Source organism: Salvia hispanica, chromosome 6 (assembly GCF_023119035.1).
Source record: "Salvia hispanica cultivar TCC Black 2014 chromosome 6, UniMelb_Shisp_WGS_1.0, whole genome shotgun sequence".
Taxonomy (NCBI): Eukaryota; Viridiplantae; Streptophyta; class Magnoliopsida; order Lamiales; family Lamiaceae; genus Salvia; species Salvia hispanica.
This window is the reverse complement of record NC_062970.1, coordinates 42,442,529-42,464,302: the sequence shown is the minus strand read 5'-3', so window position 1 is coordinate 42,464,302 and position 21,774 is coordinate 42,442,529. Positions and strand designations below refer to the sequence as shown.

Sequence of the window (21,774 nt, the reverse complement as noted above, 5' to 3'; positions counted from 1 at the left end):
CTCCATTGAATAGAGAATAATTAGTAAGTCACACGTAATTTTTGAGTAGTCACACACAGATTGATCACTAATTAGTCAAAACATTATACAAAACTGTCATAATAAACTAAATAAGTGCTCAAAATTGAAGAGGGTAGGTTGGCCGTCATTATTAATCAAATATAAAAAATAAACTAAATATTTTGACAACGATCTCTTTTTTTCTACTAATTCTGAAAAATGTTACACCAGAATTAATTATTCTCGCGTCGCACCAAGTACTTTTGCTTTCTATAAAGTGAAATAAAATAAATATCTTTTAATTTGAAATGGATATATCAAACGCTAATTCAAAATTGTACAAAAGAGTTATCGTAGCATTTATTTATTTCGTTACAAGAAAATAGACACTTATTTCAGGAGGTGAGACATGAATTAACTTAAATATTGATCTAAAAAGAAGCTTATCCATGATTTTAAAAAGTCCTTATACTCAATCCTTCCAAAAAAAAATAGTTCCATTTTATGGACGGCGCGATTTTTAACGATAAGTTAATAAAGTAAGAGCGGAGGAGAAAAAGTAGGTAAAGTAAAAGAGATTTGATGAAAAAAAAAATAGGTAAATTATGGAAAAGAGGAGAAAGAGTGAGTATAGTATGAGAGAGAAAATTTATATTTTTAGAAATGAGTCTATTTTTTTTGATATACTAAAATGGCAAAATGAGACTATTTTTCATGCACGAATAGAGAATAATACTTTTTTTAATTTATTATTTTAATAGATATTTGTAGTTATTCATTTCATCAAATCCTCATGTAAAACTAGCGGGCTTCAAGATTAGAGATAATTTATTTGAATTATAAATCCTACATTCGATGCTTTACGCATTGATTCAAGATTAGAGTTTATTACAGTCTATATATTTCCTGTTATTTTCAACATTTGGGCAAATTGGAAAACAAATCTACAATATTTTGTTAATCCCACAACTTTTTGCAATAATAATCTCCATTCGTCCACAGAAAATAGTCTTATTTTGTCGCTTGGAATGTCTACAAAAAATAATCTCATTTCTATAAATAGAAAGTCTTTCTCTACTTTATCTACTCTTTCTGTATATCTATCTTACTTTACCTATTTTTTTTTATATTTCTCTTCCTTTATCTACTTTTTCTCATTCCCTCTTATTTTACACCAAATTTCTGACTATAAAATATAGAGTGAACTACATAAATGGTACCTGATTTTTCACTTTCGCACATAAATGGTACCTGATCTTTATTTTATATCGTTTTTGGTACCCCATGACAAAAATAACCTTAGGTACCAAACATGTGATTTATTTGTTATGGAGGATATTTTTGGAATTTCAATTAAATAGAACCAAATATGTGATTTTTTTTTCTTCCTTTCTTATTTCTGTTTTTCTTCTTTAGTTTATTCTTTTTTTTTTTTCATTTTATTCTTTCTTTTTAGTATTTTATCTTCTTTTCTTCTTCTTTTTTTTTCCTTAGTTTATGTTTTCTCTTTTTTCTTCTCTCTTTTTTTTCTTCTTTTTTTTAGTGTTTTATACATTCATCTAATTGCATTGATAATATAAATCAATAACAAAACACCTAATTAAATTAATTATTTAAAATAATTAAATCAATTGAATATTTTTAATTAATTATTTATACTCATTTTAAGGTTGAAACACCTAACTAAAAATGCTCAACTCTTTATCATTATGAATACAATTCACAATTTTAAATTTTGATTAAGACTATATTAATTAGTTATTAATTTAATATAAAATAATAATTATTTATTAATTACTACTAGTTATTACTATTATAACAATATTATTATTATTATAATATTTAAACATAATTATAACTATAATTATGATTATGATTAAAAATATTTAAATGATATTAAAAAATAAATTAATTATTAATTTATAACATCAAAATAATAATATTAATATTGAGTAATAATAATAGTATAAAGAGTGGGGAGAATGAGAAAAGGTATTATAATATCATTTTTGGTACTAGTTTTGTCAATGCCCAAAATACCCTTTATGACACAAATGGAAAAATGAATTTGTTTAGAGGGTATTTTGAGGTGAAAATTGCATCAGGTACCAAAAATGTGATTAATAGGTACCAAAAATGATATAAAATAAAGACCAGGTACCGTTTATGTGCGAAAGTGAAAGATCAGGTACCGTTTATGTAGTTCACTCTAAAATATAACATGTGCCGTCCATAAATGAGATTATTTTTTTGGACGGATGGAGTATATAATAACTTTGACAAATTTTCAATTCATTTTTTCTTTTTAAATACATGATTGACCGTGAATTGACAAAACTTTGTTGTTTTTATGACAATATATCCTTTTCAAAAAATATTATGTGCATCTTTAATATAACTTCATAAAAATATCTGTAATATGAGTATATAAATACATAAGTTTGAATAAGAAAGTTACTTTTGATATCGTAAAATTTAATTTGAGCACTCCTTGTTGTGGCCTTTTTGATGCTCTCTTATCTTGATCTAGCCAATTATCTCAAAAAAGTTAATAGCAATTTGTGAGTGACAAGATTAATCATTGATTGTTAATTTGTCATAACTGTATACAAAACTGTCATACTCCAATAAACTTAATAAATGATTTGACGAATATGGTGCTCCATATTGAAGAGGAAGGTTGGCCGTCATAATAATAAACTCTGCAAACTAATTGTATTTAATAAATTTAGGTATATTACTACGAAAGGGCAAATTAGTTTTTTTTTTTCTTTTTTTCCAGTTTTTGGTTCACAATTAGCCGTTTTAGCGGACACAGTAAGGAGTGGTGAGGGGCTTAAGCCCTCCCCAAAAGTTTTTTTTTTTATGTTTTTCTTCTTCTAAAATTTTTGAAAAAAATAAAAACTTATCAATAGCCCTTCCTAAGATTCTACCACAGAAGAGTAAATTGCCAAATGTTAATGACAAGAAGGGGCTGAAAAAATTGGAAAATTGGAAGTTGCAGAAGATAAAAATGGTTGCCGTAACTCTCGGGAAGAAGACGACTAAAAAGTTATGTAACATATAATATTATTATTATTAAAAATAGTTGCAGGTACATAAATGATTAAAATATTAGTACTTTAAAATGTGACGTCACACATTAAGTTAAATAGGCACAGTATATTTTAAATTTATACTCCATACAGTATTTTTTTGTTAATGTGACAATATTTATGTTTAGAAATTACTATTAGTATTTTAATTTATATAGTTTAATAAATTGGAAATGTGCTTATTACAAAAAAAATCACAATAAAAATTAGAGTTGGTGGTTTAAATTTATACTCCATCATCACATTCTAGTTGACACATTATTAAAATGTAACTATCATTATTTCTATTTTATTTTTTCTCTACACAATTTATGTAGAATAACTATATAAAATCTTATACCAAATAAAAAGTGTTCCACCTAAAGTAGGACGGAAGGAGTATAAGATTAGTGATTTATTAAAATTGATTTTTATCTTGTAGGTTCAGTGCAACTATTATTTAAACAAAATACTCACTCCGTTGATGAAATAATATCACATTTTGTTATTTTGATATGTCACCAACTTATAGCCTGATTCACTTTTTTTTTGGATAAGTGAACCCGTACTAAAGTATTATTTTATTATAAACTCTATATGTAAAAGTAAGACACATGCTCCACGTACTTTTTCCACTCATGAGGGAGAGTTTAAATCTGAATGAATGAAGTTTACTATGAAGCCCCTGCCAATAAAAATTCCTGCGTCCGCCACTTGCCGTTTATATCATAACTCTAACGATTTTTTAAAGTGTACCATGACCAAAATGTCTACGTCCTAGGTTTCTTCATATTTTGTGTCTTTATTTTTTTATTGCATTGTAAGTCTATTTTTGGGCAACCTGATAAAATAAACTGCCTAAAGAAAGATAATACATATAAATTGAAGACGCGTATGATGCGGAATTTTTTGGATACAGATAATACATAAAAATTGAACAATTTTTTGATATGCTAAGGGCTCGTTTGATAAAAACGATGAGATATGACAATATTTGTTAAATAAGATAAGAAATGCGGGCTTCGTGTCAAGATAAGCTCGGATGAAGGTTTTTTCGTTGTTGTTTGGTAGACAAGAAATTATCTAGATTTTGTATTAATAAATCATAATAAATGAGGTAGAAATACTATCCGACCAAATTTGTGAGATACATATCTTTGTATATTAAGGAAAAATTTGTTGGCTCGGATGGCCATAGAGAAAACCACGGACTGACATAATAGGTTAACTATGATATCAAACACTTAGACATAGTCATATGAGTATATATATCTAGGCATTACAAACTTGTCAAACGGATACTTAAGGGACAGAATGGGAGCGTCTATGAGCACCCCCTTCTTTTCCTTGTTTACTCAACTCCTTTTCACATATCTTGCTTGCCGCTGTGTTTCCAAGTTCTAACTACAAGAATCGAAGCAGTTTAATCTTATTCAACAAAATCTATTTTTAATCCTCCCCATCTTCTTGATTTTGACAATCCCAATTTAATGAATCCACTGAATTTTCTATCATATCAATTCATTTATGCACAACTATATTTTCGATCTCAGTTCCTTTGTTCGGCCCACCCATTTTCCAATCTGAAATCTTTCTCTTCATTGTTGCTCAATTCCAATTATCCATGAATTTTTCGATTCTGATTTTTCTACCACAATCCAAATCTCACCAGTAGAACTTTTATCTCATACAAACTCAAATTATTTCTCTGTCGGTTTTCTCCAATTCGTTTTGGTTTATGAAGAACTGAACTGGCCGTATGTTTTGTTTTGCTTTGTTTTCAAAATTCCAATGATTCTGATTGTTTCTATTTCTTTACTGCAATCTCCTACCCTGGACTTATCCCAAATTCAGACTCCAAATTTCAAATCTATAAGCCCTGAATTTGAGAGGGTGGGGAACGATGATGAAGTAATTGTAGGGGAAAGAATACAAGGGCTGGGGATTTGGATATATATTCAATTCGAGAAAAAAAACGGAGAATTGTGCAGGTGTGAATTTGATTGTCGTAGAGTAGAACGGCATGAAGGAAAAGACGCGAATTCATTGAAGAGATGAGAGAATTTCACATTGGAAAAATTGATTAAAAAAATACTAATAATAAGAGGCGCTCACAAACGCTCACATTCTGTCCCTCAGCATATCAAACAAAAAATTATGGATTCTTTTGGCAATTTACCCTTTGAAAAGGTATTATGTGCATCTTAAATGTAACTTCATAAAATACCACTAAAAAATATAAAAACATAATTTAGAATAAATAAGTTAAGTTTTGATATCGTTATTCAATTAAGTACTCCTTGTTGTGCCCTTTTCATGCTTCTCTTCGTACTCTATATTCTTGATTAGCCAATTATCTCAAAATATTATTGATAGCCAATTTTTATTAGTGGTCACACTCAAGATTGATCACTGATTGTAGGGTTGACAATTTTTGGCATGACACGATAACACGACACGAATTCGCACAAAATTAATGGATATGTGTCAAGGCTTATTGGGTTCGTGTCGACATGATAAGGACACGAAAACTTCGTGTCGTGTTCGTGTTACACGTTAAGAAATAATATTACTACCTCCGTCCACCAAAATTTGTCCCACTTTGACCCAGCACGAGTTTTAAGAAATGTAATAGAAAGTGAGTTGAAAAAGTTAGTGGATCGTGGGTCCTACTTTTATATATTAGTTTTATTATTTATTTTAAAATTTTAAAATTTTAAAATTAAAATTTAAAATTTAATATAAGAAATAATACTTATATATTATAATATTATTATTATAGTGTCGTTATTGTGTCGTGTAATATATTTGTTGTTATCGTGTCGTGTTGACCCGAAGTGGTTCGTGTCGTTAATATGTTCCTGTCGTGTTCGTGTCTGAGGGTAGCGGGTCGTGTTCGTGTTTGTTGTTATTGTGTCGTGTCATTATCGTGTCGACGCGATAACGACACAACACGCACGATTTGCCACCCCTAGCTGATTGGTGATATGTCAAAACATTATACAGAACTAACATAGTAAACTAAATAAATGTTGCGACAAATATGGTGCTCAATATTGAAGAGGCAGGTTGCCATCATAATAATAACTCTGCAAACTAATTGTATTTAGTTAATTTAGGTGTACAAGGAGTATTATTTAGTACTAGTATAGTTGTGGGAAGTTAAGAGCGACTGGAATACTATTGATTTTTAATGGTAGCTTTTATTTCGGTTGTTTCATTTTCTTAGCTCCCAGCAATGCAATAAAGATAAGCAGTTGAGCAGTTGAGACCCTTCTTCAAGTATGGGTTTATAATTTTTATTTATACAAATAGTTTTGTTTAAGATGAAATTTGATTATGGTTGGGATTCAGATTTCACAAAATGCTGACCAAATTATAATCACATTATTAAAAATGAGATCAAATTCTGTTTAGTTTAATGTTAATGGACTCGTTGACTTGGATAACTAATTAATTAGCTTATCTAAAGTGTTTACATTATGATAAGGAGCTGATAGTAATATATATGGGTGATAATGCGTGTGAGTTGGATCTTTATAGTGTCAATCAGATAATGTCCCTATTCAATAATTAAGATATATTATGAACTCGGCCTATTAAAGAAACTCCCAACTCGAACGAACCTGACATGTTATCTATAAACTGAATCCGAACTGTACATGACACGAATCGGTTAATAACACAATATAATATGGGTTGACATGATACAATAACAACTTAGACCTGATTTACATGATTAAAACCTGATTTATATGATTATAACGTGATATTACTCGATAAAAACCTATTTTACATTAACACCTTATTTATATGATTATAACATGATATTACTCTATAAAAACATGTTTTACATAATTAAAACCTAACATTCCACGATTAAACATGGTTTACACGTATCTAGAGAATACTACTAAAACATATATATACGGAGTATTATTTAAAAAAGAATAAAAATAATAATGAGCATTGTTATTTTTAATAGGGTACTTAAACCTAATTCAAAGTGATCAGATTTCTAACAGATTAATCCAATAAGAATAAGGACACAAAACCAAACCCATTACTTTCGTTAGTGTTTGCATTAGATTTTCGTGTTGTAAAAAAAATTGTCATGATCAACAATATTATTTTTTACTCTATTAATGTGAAGGATTAGTGATATTAATATATAGTGTTCAATTAACATGAAGGATTAGTAATTAAGACTCTAAAGCGGAAATTATCAGTACTATTAATATATAATACTCCGTAGTTCCTCCGTAGCTGAATTATATTAGGGCATCCTTAACCACATCCCGGATTTGGGCCGCAAGTCCCCTCCACGTCATCATTCCCCTAAATTTGGGGTCCCATACCACAACTTCATTAACCTCGCAGACCACAACTCGGGCCACAACTATTAAATTACACTATTCACAACTCCAACCTATTTTACTCCTAAAAATTAAAAATATTGAGTAATTATAATGCAAAATATCATTTTTAATTCAAAAATTATAAATTATAATCTAAAAATTAAAAAGAAATTATCAAAATAAAAAAATTATAAACTATAAATTATAAATTTCTGTTTTAATTCTCCCAATTCCCAATATAAATTTATAATTATACTCCATTTTCCAATTCCCAATATAAATTTAATCATATTTACACTCCCAATTCCAACATAAAGTAACGTTCCTCTCTCTCCCTCTCTTCTTCTTTCTTCCTCTCCATTTCTTCTTCTCAATTTCTTCAAGAATATGCAAAAAAAAATAAAATTTGCCCCGGGGCCGCGGCCCCCCGGGGCGGGGGGCCCGGCCCTCGGCCGACATCCACCATGCCCGGGCCCATTTTCTGCCATCGGGGGTTTTATGGGGACTATTTGCCCCAGTCGCGTTTTGGGGATCCTTTTTCCCGCCAACGTTTTAGGATGCATCGCCCTCGTTTATGCATATCGTTGGTGCATTAGAGAGAAGGTACGTTTTTTTCAAATCGGGGGGGGATCGGGGGCAAACCGGACCACCCCAATCGGGTAGGGCCCGCAACAACGGCGACGGAGGCCCCCCGCATGTTCGGAATACCTCCACATTGGGGGGTCTTGCCATCAGTGTCTGGGTTTTGCGGGGGTTAGAGCGTTTGGGGGTCGGATCTTCCCCCGAGCCCCCCACGCCCGGGGGTATTCCCGGCGGGCAGGGGTTCCCGGATATTGGGGGATCGATTGTATGCATTGGGGTGGAGGGAACTCCCCGCACGGGGGGATCCACTTCGGGCTCCTTATCCTTAAGCTTGGGCCCCCAGGGTATGGATATGACATGCTTATTTTGGGTGGGGGGGAACAACGACATCAACGCCTCCCCGGCACCCCGCAAGACGGCGGGGGTTTGGGCGCCATCGGCGCGCCAACGGCCGGACAAATGGGATCGCGGGTGGGAACCCAAACCCGCCCCTCTTTTTGGGAAAACGATCAACTGCATCGGGGCCAAAAAAGTCCTCTTTCGACCCGGGGGGGAGGGCCCCCAAGGGTGTTGGGGGCGTTTGGTGCGCTCAAAATCGATGGGCGATGGTGGGGGTCCCAGACGTGGGTTTTTTAAAATCGGCGACATCATGTACGCGTTTCATTTTCCACAAGGAAAGTGAAAACCGACTCTGGGCCAAGATGACACTCCTAAACCACACGGGGCCACCCCTGTGAACATGGGATCAGGGAAAATTATTCCGGATTTTGGCATGCGGCAAAAATCCCTATTCGTTCGGGGGGATATCATCAAAGAGGTTTTTACGCGAGAATAATAGTATTTATTTACTTAATTATAATGGCGATGGTGGTTCAGTACTTATTCTTGGAATTTAAATTGTCATAGATATACTCCTCTGTCCCATTCAAGCTGGCTACATTCTTCAGCGACACAAGATTTTAGAAAGTGTTGTTAGGTATAATAAAGTAAAGAGGAAAAAATAGTTGAATATTTTAATGAGGAGAGAGAAGATAGAAAGTTATTTCCAAAACTGTAAAATGACCATCTTAATTGAGACAAACAAAAAAGAAAAGTTAATCATCTTGAATGGGACGGATGGAGTACTACATTTTTCTTTTTATATTGTTCTATCAAAAATAACACATTTCATATAATGAAAACAGTACCGATTCTACTAAAAAAATGCTATACTATTTCTATTTTTTTCTATCTTAATTTATCTAATATTAACTAAACTTACAAAACAACACTACATAAAATCTCATGTCTAAATGCAAATACTCCTTCTGTGCGCGAATATGAGTCTCGTTTTTTAATTTTAGTCCGTCCGCGAATAAGAGGCCCGATTCACTTTTAATATAAATGGTAATAGAGACTCATATTCCACTAACTCATTTCACTCACATTTCATTTAAAATATATTATATACAAAATAGGACTCTTATTTCACTAATTTTTTCCACTCATTTTTCTTAACATTTATTAAAACACTTGTCGCCCATAAATGGAACTCTTAATGACGGACGGAGGAAGTACTTCATATTTAGTGAGACGAAAGGAGTATTTATAAATATTTTTAAATCATTAATAATAACAGTAATGAATATGTTATGACAATACCACTTGCCACTACAGTCTCTTTCGAGGCAACTTGGCTTTTAGTTTTATCACCCATCTTCTATTTATCTCTCTCGCAACTTCTAATACTCTATGTCACAATCGACAGTGTCAACACCGATACTGAAAACATCCCACCACTATTTACTCAATAACAACAATATACGTGACTAAATTTTGTACAATCAAAAACTAGTTTATTTGTATAAAAATAAGTTTATTTATGCATTTTATTAAAATATATGGATGCATATATAGTACATGGAAAGCGTATAATATTATGGTCATATATTTATGATTTATGTATATTTTTTAAAATTTTTTGGAACCATTAATTTTATTTAGTGCATACTTTAGTTCAAAATTTAAAAATAATAGAAAAAAAATTCAAATATAAAAATAAAAATGAGGTTAAATGCTAATAAGTCTTTTTAACTTATCCACTTACTATATTTATGATTTTAATATATAATTAATACATCAAATATTAATATTACTTTATTTTAGTTGTACAAAATTTAATTGTTTATCATTACTCAATTAATAATAATGGCTCTAGCTCCAACATTAAAGTCCTGGCTCCATAACTACCAACTACTATTATTCAAGGGAGAGAAAAAAATATTTTGACTTTTCCCACTAGCATACTATCCCAATAGCTTCATTTCTCGAGCAACATTACTGCAACAACTATTAACCATCATGCGACAACTTCAACAGTCAATTAATAGGGTCGGTTTGCACATGAATTATGTCCACATTACGAACTAGCATGTAAGACTTGTCACACTTACACAGAGAATTGAAAACAACAATACTAAATGCTTAGACCTTCCAATTTCTTTTCCTCAACTTCACTTTCAATCCGTCCTTGGCTTGCAATACGATCGAGTCACGAGTTGAAACTGGATGCCCTTCAACTAGTCGGACATGGTAGTTATATAGAATCGCCGCCGCCACCATCTTCATCTGCACGAACGCCATCTCCTTCCCCACGCACGTCCTCGGCCCTGCGTTGAACGCTGGAAACTTGTACGACGGCTCGTGCTTGATCTTCCCGCTCGGAGAGATCCATCTCTCCGGCTTGAATTCAAGGCAGTCTTTCCCCCACACGCTCTCGTTTCTCCCCACCGAGTAGAATGATATGATCAGCTTCGCGTTGGGCGGGAGCTGATGCCCACTCGGGAGAATGTCCGGTCGCACTGGAGCTTTGTGCTCCAGCGCCACCGGCGGGAACAGCCGCAGGGACTCGCACAGAGCTGCGTGCAAGTACACCAGCTTGTGAGAGTCCTCTGCGGTGAAGGGCCTTCATACAAATAAAAATAGATATAAAAAATTGTAAATGACCCATTTTATCCCATCGTTTAAAGCGTTTATCGGAAAACATCCCACTACTTATGTAATTATCATTTTGTATCCACAATTTCATTTTTGGAATTAAATACCCTGCAAAAATTTCTAGTGACTGGAATATCAATGTGGCAACCGAAATTACACCTCGACTATGTAATTATCGATGTGTAATTTTTGATAATCAACGTGTAATTTCGACTGTCACATTAATATTCCAATCGCCATAAATCTTGTACAAGACAATTATTCTCATAAATAAAATGATTGGACATAAATGGTAATCCCTAATTATCTAAAACTGATGAGACATTTACGAGTAAACACCTTCAAATCGATAGGACAAAATATTCAAATAATCAAGTTACTTTTTCATGCATAAAATAAATAATTGGAATAGATTCGTATCAGACCTCCACTTTTTCTGGAGACAAAGCTCTGCTTCCAATTCTTCTAGAATCTTTGTCTCCGAGGTAGGGTTTTGCTCGACGAGCCAGAAGAGCCACGTGAGGCACGTGCTCGTCGTGTCTCTCCCCGCGAACATGAGATTCAACGCCGTGTCCTTGAGGAAATCCCTCAGACTAGCCGACGAATCCTTCCTCGTCTCTCTATGAACATCTTCAAAAACTCCAAGAACCGAACCTTCTTTACATGCGGCGTCAATGCGCGGATAAATAAACTCAGAAAATGCTTTGGAACATTCCAGAAGCTTCCTCTCGGAGCCAACATTGAGCCACCTCAGAAGCTTCCAGATTCTCTGCGGGATGACGTGGCGGTAGAGCAACGGCTCCGCCACCACACTGAAAGCCTTCTCACAGGGAATGTGAGGCATTTCAAAGCTCAAGCTGCACGGGTCATAATCCAACACAATTTTGCATATGTTGTCGAAGCTGAACCTGTGGAAAACATCCTGCAAATCGAAATCAACCCCATCGAGGCTGAAGCGGTCGAGCAGCGGGAAAAGGCCGGTTTCGGCCTTTTCCCAGACCGTCTTCTGAAGACGGGCGTTGAAATCCGCGTGCGTGAGCAACGCCATTGTCGTTTTCCGGTGAATCTCCCAGAGGTGGAAGTCGGCGCCGAAGATTCCATCGCCGAGGATGTCGAAGATTTTGCGAAACTCGGGGCCTTTTGGATAATTGGCGAAGTTTCGGCTGAAAACATGGTGGATGTTGGTGGGGTCGGAGGTGAAGAGCATGTCGGTGCCGCTAAACCATGGGCCCCGGAACATGTAGGTGCCGCCGCCGCAGCCGTTGAGGACCTCGGTGATGCGGTCGTGGGCGCGGTGGAAGTTTAGGAACACCTCTGGGAAAAATCCCAGAAGTGGCCAGTTAGTTGGCTCTAGGGGCTTCTTCTGCCGCCTGTCAGCCAGGCGGCAGAAGTAGACTAGGAGCGGGAGGAGGAGGAGGAGGATATAGTAGTGGTAGTTTTCAAGAATTGCCATTTTTATATTATGTGGTGAGTATATTTTTATCGTTTGTTGGTTATACTTATAGTGTATGATGGAAGAATATTTGCTGAATTAGGTTAAGAAAGAATGATGGTGGAAATTATATAAAGTAATGAAAGTTGGTATATTTGGTAACGATTTAAATGTGCAAACTCATGGTGCTTTTATGTTCATTAATGTTACACTTGCTAACTACATAGACTTGACTAGACAAGGGCACAAGCTACTGTTGTCGGGTTGACACCCCGAGGGTTAATGAGGGTTAGATTTAGCATCCCAAAGACAAGTCTTGACTACTATTCTACTACCACTATAGGACTATTTAATAAATTTGAATTAAAAAAAAAAAAAGAGAGATCAAAAGATTTACACGACAAAAGTACGTGTTACACCGTCGGACCAAGGAGAAGATGGATATGCAAATTTTTTGAAGGATTTATGGTGGCCATTTTAATTCAAAAATATATTACGCATATCATTATAGTTGAGTCATTTCAACGTTTCATTATAGTTGAGCCATTTCAACAAAATTTGAAACACTTAATTTAATCTCTCTTATTTTACTATTTCTTCAATTATTTATTTTATCATCAATTTTACTATTCTCTTTTCCTTATCTATTTTATTATTTTTTTATTTTATTTTCAACCTACTTAACTTAATAAACATTTATTTCTTAAGGATAGTGATAAAATGCAAACTTATATATTGTATAAACTCAAAACTCTTCAACACAGCTCAACACAGTTTCAATATAATATCAACAGAGTGTAAAATTTCAAGATTTTAATGTCAACATAGTATCAACACAATAGCAACACATCATCAATCATTGACTACCGTTGAAATTCTGTTGACATTTTCCTGTTGATTTTTTTTGTGATCTGTTGACATTTTTCAATGATCCAGATTATAGTTTGAGTTTGTACAATATTTAGAGTTTTAATTTAATCACATCCCTATTCGTTAATATCTGTGAGCTAAATAAATGTTTCAAACTGTAATGGAAGAAGCAGTAAAATTTTACACGCATTATTTTTGAATAATTTATTAAAATTATGTATATGTCTAAGTACGATAACTCGTTTATTTCAATAAACCAGTAACAAATAAATATTGTAATCATTCGACTTTCCATTAATTTCATCATTATTTCATCAATCAATAATTGAAATGAATTAGCACATTAAGGATAGTGATAAACTAACAAAAATTGTATATACAAAATTGGACATTTTAGGTATTTAACATTCAATATAAATTTATAGTTGTTAATTAATCTAATGTAATACATAGTTACCCTTGTATGATTATTTAGGAAAGAACAAGTGTTTTGCAATCACTATATATACATTTAGGAAATGATTTATTAGATCATTGAAATTAATTATGCATACTAACGTAACATCCATATGATATTATATGTTTGCATAATTTTTCTTCCAAAAATGATGATATTTCTTTTATCTATGGCGTCCTAAATCTCCCGGCCCGAGGTCTTCCGGTCAAAAATCGTCTCTAGTTGTCGAGCGGAAAAACAAATATTGATTTTTCTAACATAATTAGTTTTCTATTGACTTCTTTAGATTCCGAATTTGTTGGGCGAAAATCGACAACATATATTAATTTAATAAATCATAGATTATTTAACTATATGCATAATTTAATTACTTCATATATCTCTAAATGAGATTTCCAAAATTAAAATTTAATTAAAATTAATGGATATATTGTACACAATATATGATTTCATAAATTTCGCAATTTCGGATAATGAATGTGAATAATTGAAACATATTTTACAATAAAATTACATTATTTTTTTAAAATATAAAAGATAAGTTTTTCATATTTCTTATGAATCAAAGTTACCAACTATACAACTATTTTATTTTTGTCAAATACACTTTGATTATAAAGACGTACCAATTTTTGGAAAAGAAATGAAGTCTATGATTTTTGATTGCATAATTTTCGGATGACGAACAAGAATGAATGAATATTTGATTTCACATATTTTACTATACAATATTTTACAATATTTAATTTTCGATGATGAAAATGACTACATGTGTAGGAGTATTATATACTCCCTCTGTCCCGCTTTAGCAGTTCCATTGACTTTTCTACCATTTTTCTGTAAAAATAATAAAAAATAGTTAAAGTGGAGAAATGGTAAAGTAAGAGAGACAATAATGTAGATAAGACTCTTCTCTATATTATTCTCTCTCTTAATTTACCATTTCTCCAATTTAACTTTTTTTGATCATTTTTACAAAAAGATGGCAGAAAAGTCAATAGGACTGCTAAAGCGGGACGAAGAGAGTAATTAATAAAAACGACTACATGTATATATAAGTAATAAAAATGACTACATGTATGTATACATGATATCTTAGTATTATTATTATCAAACAAAAATATTAAATAATCATAATTATTTACATCCAATTATTTTATTATTAAATCATCTTTAAAATTCTAAATTATAAAGTCGATTGTATATGTATATACTTAATTTCTTATAATGTTATCATCCAATTGAATAATAATAGTCATTTACAATTAATTAATTTTTTATTACTAAATAATTATTAATTATAAAAATAACTACATGCATATATAATTAATTTCTTAATTAGTGCTATCATCCAACGAAATATGAAATTATCATATCTATTCACATTCAATTAATTAATTATTGATTCATCTTTAAAATTCTAAGTTATAAAACGAGTGCAGGTGTATATATTTAATTTCTTAATGTTATCATCCAATGAAATAATACTCCGTTATCCACATCCAACTAATTTTTTGTTACTCCTTCCGTTCCGCAATATAAGTCTAATTTGGTTATGGCACGAGTTTTAAGAAATGTAAATAAAAGTGAGTTGAATAAGTTAGTGGAATATGAGTCTCACTTATATATATTAGTTTTACAATAAAATATGAGGGAAATAAGTTGGTGCAATGTGGGATCTACTTACCATTTATGGTAAACGTGAAATATGTCTCTTATTAAGGGACGAACGAAAATGGCAAAACATGACTCTTATTTAGGGACAAAGTGAGTACTAAATAATTTTTATAATTCCAAGTTATAAAACGACTACATGCATATATAATTAATTTCTTAGTATTATCATCCACAGAAATACGAAATAATCATATCCATTCACATGAAATAATAATAATAGTCATTCACATCCAATTAATTTTTTATTACTAAATAATTATTCAAATATTTTATTATTAATTCATCTTTAAAATTCTAAGCTATTAAAAGACTTTATGCGCATACACTTAATTTTTAAACGTTATCATCTAATAAAATATTAGTAGTCGTACAGTTTCAATTGTTTTTTAATTATGAAATCATTCTTAAAATTTTAAATTAATTTTTTTTATTGTTATCATCTAATGAAATAATCATATTCATTCATATCCAACTATTTTATTGTTAATTAAACTTTAAATTCTAAATTATAAAAATAACAGCATGTGCATAACCATATACTTTATTCCTAAACGTCATCATGCAATGGAATATTAGCAGTCATTCACATCCATTTATTTTATATTACCAAATAATTCTTAAAATTCTAAATTATTAAAACAATGGAATAATAGTTATTAACATTTAATTAATTTTTTATTACTAAAGCATTCTTAAAATTCTTAGTTATAAAAATGACTACATGTAATTAATTTCTTAATGTTATCATCTAATAAAATAATAATAATAATAATAATAATTCATATCCAATTAAATTATTCACATCTAATTTCTTAATGTTGCCATCCAAACAATACCTTCTCGTATCATCTCGTTTTGTGAACCTTCTCGTATTATCTTGTCTTGTGAGTTGTTTGTATCATCTTCATACAAAATTTTGAAATTGAAATCCATCCTCGGAGCGTTATTCAACTCATTCATACACAGTATTTCGTCTTTATCATTAGATCCAAATATGTTAGGACAAAATATCATTGGTGTTAGCTATGAATATTACTCAAAAATTTGAGGATTCAAGCACTTTAAGATAAGTTTAAAATTTTGAATAATCTTATATTTTTTAATTTTATGGGACTTGCTAAATATTAAATTGATTTGCTTAAGACATGCATAAGACACAATTTGAAATTTGAAATTTGGATTACCTCAATTTGAAGTTTCTTTTAATAATGGAACGGTTTGTATTGTGCAAGAATTTCATACCATATACTCCACAATTTATGTAATTTGAGAGTAATTTGACTTTACAAATATAAAAAATGGGGTAATGTAGTAAAGAAATAATGGTTAATAAAAAAACCGGTTTAAACAAAAACCAATTTAAAATTCAAGGGTATTTTATTTATACAATTTTTGTTAAATTGTCTTTACTCTTCTAGGAAAGCACTTTATACCTAAACTAGCAAAGAAGGGCTCACCTTCACCAGGCGCCGCCTTCTGGCAATGCAGACGAAAGGAGTTAAAGTGGAAGAAGAGATGATAAAAATTGAGAGAAATAAATTTGACTTAAATAAAATAAATTTATGCTTATTTGTTTCAACTTTAGCTATTTATTGTGAAAATATATTTGGTGCCTAGTTATTATTAGTATTTTGCAATGTCCAAAATAATTATTTTCCAATATATTGTTAATCGAACCAATCAGCTTATGTTGTCGGGCTATTTGGGTAGAACTTATTTGAGTTATAATTTTTTGGTTTATAAATTTTCAATCATAATCCTAAATTTCCGGATTACATGCAATCTAGTGGCCTAATCAAAATATTTTTTTTATAATTTTCATTTCCTTTTATAACTACATTTCTATTAATAGTTTTATACTCCCTCCGTCCCACGTTACTTGAGTCACTTCTTTTTCGCACTCGTTTTGAAAAAAATAATAAGAAATAGTTAAAGTGGAGATAAAGTAAAGTAAGAAATACCTAACTATATTATTCTCTTTCTTACTTTACTTTATCTCCACTTTAACTATTTCTTAATTTTTTTTTAAAACGAGTGCGAAAAAAAAGTGACTCAAATAACGTGGGACGGAGGGAGTATATATACATAATATATGAATACACATACAAAATGACTATATTTCAACTTGAACTAATATATAACTAATAGAGATATGAAAAAATATTTTTTTGCTAAATAATTAATATCGTTTTTTATGATTGGTCTAAAAGTAAAAACAAAAACAAAATAAATGAATATAAATGCCAAATAATGAAATAAAATATATTTCACGTACATTTGAAAACAATATGATAATTTAATTAATTTCTAAAGTTTGATAGAAGTAATCAAATCAAAAATTAAATAATGAAATGACCTCATTTCGGTATGTGGCTCATGTTAATTTTGAGCCAATCCTATCGGGTTGCGAGCTGTTCAGTTTATAGTTGTTTGGGCTGTGAATGTTTTTCATATTATAAAATTTTAATCCTAACATCCCTATAAAATTGCAGTGTTATTAAGAACAATCCGAACATTTTAGATTAAATTGAAATTCTTAGACGGATGGACTATAAGACAAACACTCTCGTTATACAAACGCAGTTATTTGTGATGCATTTAAAATATTACTTGTGCTGATTATGTAATTTTAGTGTTTAAAATGGGCTGATTATGTATTAATGGGATTGGTTATGAATTAATTAAATAGAGACAATAATTAGGTCATTCACTCCTCACGAAACTCTCATATTGGGCCCTAAATTCAGCTCAACACCAATCCCATATCAGACAAAAAGGACTGGGCTATGCATTTATTTGTTGTCCTTAAACTTGAGACTTGAGAGAACAAGACAAATATTGGAATTAGTATATGCTTTAATTTGTTGATGGTAAAGAAAAAATTTCTAAAAGTTTTATGCATGTATGATGTATCCCAAGGCATGAAAACATTAAGATAGAAATTATAGATGGGGAGAAATGCCATTAAAATGAATTAGTATTAAAATTTTATTGCTTTACTTATTTTATTTAACCGATGTGTTTTGTCGATAATTGACTAATCGGTTTGATTATGGTTAAGTGTTTGGACTAATTTCTTAGTTGATTAAATAAATATAATTATAAATTGAACTGATCAATTAACATACATTAAAATTGTCTAATGATTTAAATGAATTTTTACAAAATCGAAACATTTAAACCATTTTAGCCTTTTCTTTTGTCTCATCTGCTGCATCAAAACAAAAGTAAGAGAATAAAATGTGAAGGCCACCGTCCTCTTTTTTCGTCTCATCTGCAACTCTATTTTCATCTTATCTGCAACTCTAACTATTCAATCTATGCAACTCCACATTTTAAATTCTTACCATAAAATATTATAAAATGTGTAGTTATAAAAGGACTTATATCCCACATCGATCCGAAAAAATAAATAAAACAATACATGCAAGAAAGTAGTTATACCAATTTGTGGACTAAATTTTAAGTATGAGTCCTTTTAAAATTTAAGTACACTGATTTTTTAAAAATTAAAATATTTTTTTTAAAACAAAAGTTTATAAAATCCAGCAAAAAAAAATAAAACTTGTGTGAAACGCAAACCTCGTGTAACCACCTAACCGTGTCATGCTCCCAATTTTACACCTTATCCACAGTGCAAACCTCGGGCACTTCATTCCATAGTCATGCAACACAGTCGTACCATGGCTTCATGCGGTTCGTTCTTAAATGCGGTTGGGATGCTGATACTCTTACAGTCTTACTGCATTGTCTCATGTGGCCCATAGTTTGCGGTGTAGCATATGAGACCACGTATATTAATTTGTCAGCCAGAAGAAAATTGGGTACATGTTTGACATATGAATTTTTATAATCAGTGCCGAACACAAGGCTTGGTGATAGAGGGGCTTAAGCCCCTACAATATTTATATTTAATATTTTTTTATAGCAAACTCAATTTTATCCAAATTTTATGCAAATTATCACGTAAAGATCATGCTAATAATTTTAATCACCTAAAAAAAATTTAAATTGCAATAATTTTTTTTTAAACATAGCCTCTATCTATCTCTTTTTCTACGTTCACCCCTGCTTACAATCGACTGCCTTAGAGACGCATGCTGGTTTGGCATGCTTCAATTACTTGAACATCTCATAGACTCATTTAGACATTGGCCTAATAATATGGACCCCACATTCCACTAATATTACTTCTGTAACGCCCTACTTTTTGAAACCTAATTTTCGAACCCTAAAATTTTTGCATTTAATGCTTTTAAAGTCGTGAAGTCCGTGGATTAAATGACAAGTGAAATGATTATTTGATATTCTTTTGACCTAATTGAATTTAGGATTTTGACTGTACGTCAACTGAGTCAACTTCATTAATTACATGACGTGGTTTTTAAACAATGTGTGCTTGGTGAATATATGAGCTAGAAATGGTGATGGTGGAATCAGAATTGATTTTAAATAATTCCTTTCCTTAGGAATTTTTACTAGACTTAATTCGATTTTGGTTACAGTAGTTTAAATAAGTAATACAAGTCAAATAATGTGAAATATAAATTATGAGCTACACAATTTAAATAAAATACAAAGGATCTTAAGCCTAATTTAATTTAAAATAAAATCCTATCTCTAGCCCAAATCCTAATTTTTTCTTAAGCCCAAAAGATCCCTTCCAACAAAATATGCGCCAAATCAGTCAATCGGTCTTTAATTTCCAATTGGTTGTAAATCAATCACCCAAAATTTCTAATCTCCTCTAGCCGTTCACACATTCTTTCTGAGAAGATAAAGATTCCTTCCTTCCCAAATTCGATCCTCATTAACGGTGATCAAATCCTCCAAAAATCTATTCTTTCCAATGATTTCACGATTTTGTTATACTGCTACTTATCAATCCTTGTGTTCTCTACCATCTGCGAAAATTCTCTCCAACAACTAAATTTGCAAGAGCCAAACAAATCAAGAAGAGTTTTTCTTCTGCATTCCTTTATCAACCAAAGTCCAACAACGTAACGGTATTCTTCTTTCCTCTCTTAATTACTCCATTTGCATACCATAATTGATATAGTTCTCCATCCAATCAAATGAAATTTTATAAATCAAAGCAAATCGAATAAAAGATTGAACTTTGAAATAACCGAAACCAAATTAACAACATATCTTGCGGGGTTGTTCGTCGGGGAATATATAATTTGATGTATGTTGGAATGTAAGGGAGTTTACGTGTGTTTTTGTGTGTTTCTGGAATGGGAGTATTTGATCTCCTTTTATTTTTAATTTTTAATATCCTAATGCTTGTTTAAAGTGAACTAGGGGACTTGTTGTTTAATTTGGAGTTGGGCCGATGGGTTAAATTCGTTGGGCTGTTGTTAAAATAATTTTGGGAAAAATTGTAACCTTACCGATAAAAATAATCGAAGCATTAGGCTAAATGCATGCATCTTAATTACTTCTTGATTCTTTGTGTCGTGTTATTTCAAAATTCTAAAGGTCTCACGAGTGAATCGTGAACGCGAGGGAATGAATATAATTTCGGATTAAGCGAACGAGGTGGACTCTCTTTTAAATAAGGACAATGTCCTAACTATTTTATCGATGGGAATGAAATGTGAAAATATTTATCATGCCGTATTTTGTTTTAACGTGCCTATATGAAATGGTTTTGTCATTTATTATATAAATCGAATTCGGATCCTTGTAGGGCCGCAAACCTTACTTGGATTTGTGTACACCTATGGTAGACCGTGTGTCAGCGTACGGGTTGGCCGGTGTAGTGACTTGGTTTGTGGCCACATTCCAAGTCATGTATGAGCAGATATGGTAAACGTCTATGGGAAAATGACTGTGCAGTCAATGGAATTTTTGGTGCCTCGGGCCTTTCAAAAGCTAAAACCCCGATGGTTACCTAACAATGGCATGATAAAACATAAATATTTTTGATAACTTGTTTTCGGCATGAGTCCTCTGAGTATTTTATAGTATCAGCCTTGCATGTGTTTCCCTATGTGCAAGTTGAGCGGCGATGAGCTTGAGGTGGTGTTGAGTCGAACCTGAATTATTGTTGGATTTTATCTTGAACTTCGAGGGTCGTCGTGTCTTCATACACGACGTCACTCTTACTCTTGAATGCTTCCGTTGAGATAATACTATTTTTCGTAATTATATTTTGAACCCCTCTTCAGTCTTGGATTGTAAATTATGATAATGGTTGACTTTGGTTTAAAACCTAAGCTTTTAATCTGATTATCCCTCGTCATTTGAATATTAATTATAGTTGTCAAACTCTTTATTGAAATCTTAGAAAATTATCCTTTCTTAAAGTCCCATTAGTCGCGACCACCTACATTTATTAACTTT

General features: G+C 31.6%; 1 protein-coding gene and 1 long non-coding RNA gene across 2 annotated transcripts; one reads left to right on the top strand and one right to left on the bottom strand.

Moving 5' to 3' along the window:
- Positions 1-10,316: 10,316 nt before the first annotated feature.
- Positions 10,317-12,498, bottom strand: LOC125192819 (alkane hydroxylase MAH1-like). Its single transcript, XM_048090479.1, has 2 exons — positions 11,416-12,498; positions 10,317-10,958 (listed from the first exon to the last, which is right to left on the bottom strand). The coding sequence occupies exons 1-2, from the start codon at positions 12,441-12,443 to the stop codon at positions 10,478-10,480; spliced, it is 1,509 nt and encodes a 502-aa protein (XP_047946436.1). The 5' UTR covers positions 12,444-12,498; the 3' UTR covers positions 10,317-10,477.
- A 7,650-nt stretch (positions 12,499-20,148) lies between these two features.
- On the top strand, positions 20,149-21,598 carry LOC125192102. The gene is made up of 2 exons (XR_007171303.1): positions 20,149-20,432; positions 21,119-21,598. It is a non-coding gene; the product is annotated as an uncharacterized LOC125192102 (long non-coding RNA).
- The last annotated feature ends 176 nt before the right edge of the window (positions 21,599-21,774 follow it).

Bases quoted from the DNA above. Each gene is read 5' to 3' on its own strand.
- LOC125192819 (XM_048090479.1), bottom strand. From the start codon at position 12,443: ATGGCAATTCTTGAAAACTACCACTACTATATCCTCCTCCTCCTCCTC. The intron at 10,959-11,415 runs GTCTGATACGAA...ATTTGTATGAAG, and splicing joins TGTCTCCAGAAAAAGTGGAG to GCCCTTCACCGCAGAGGACT.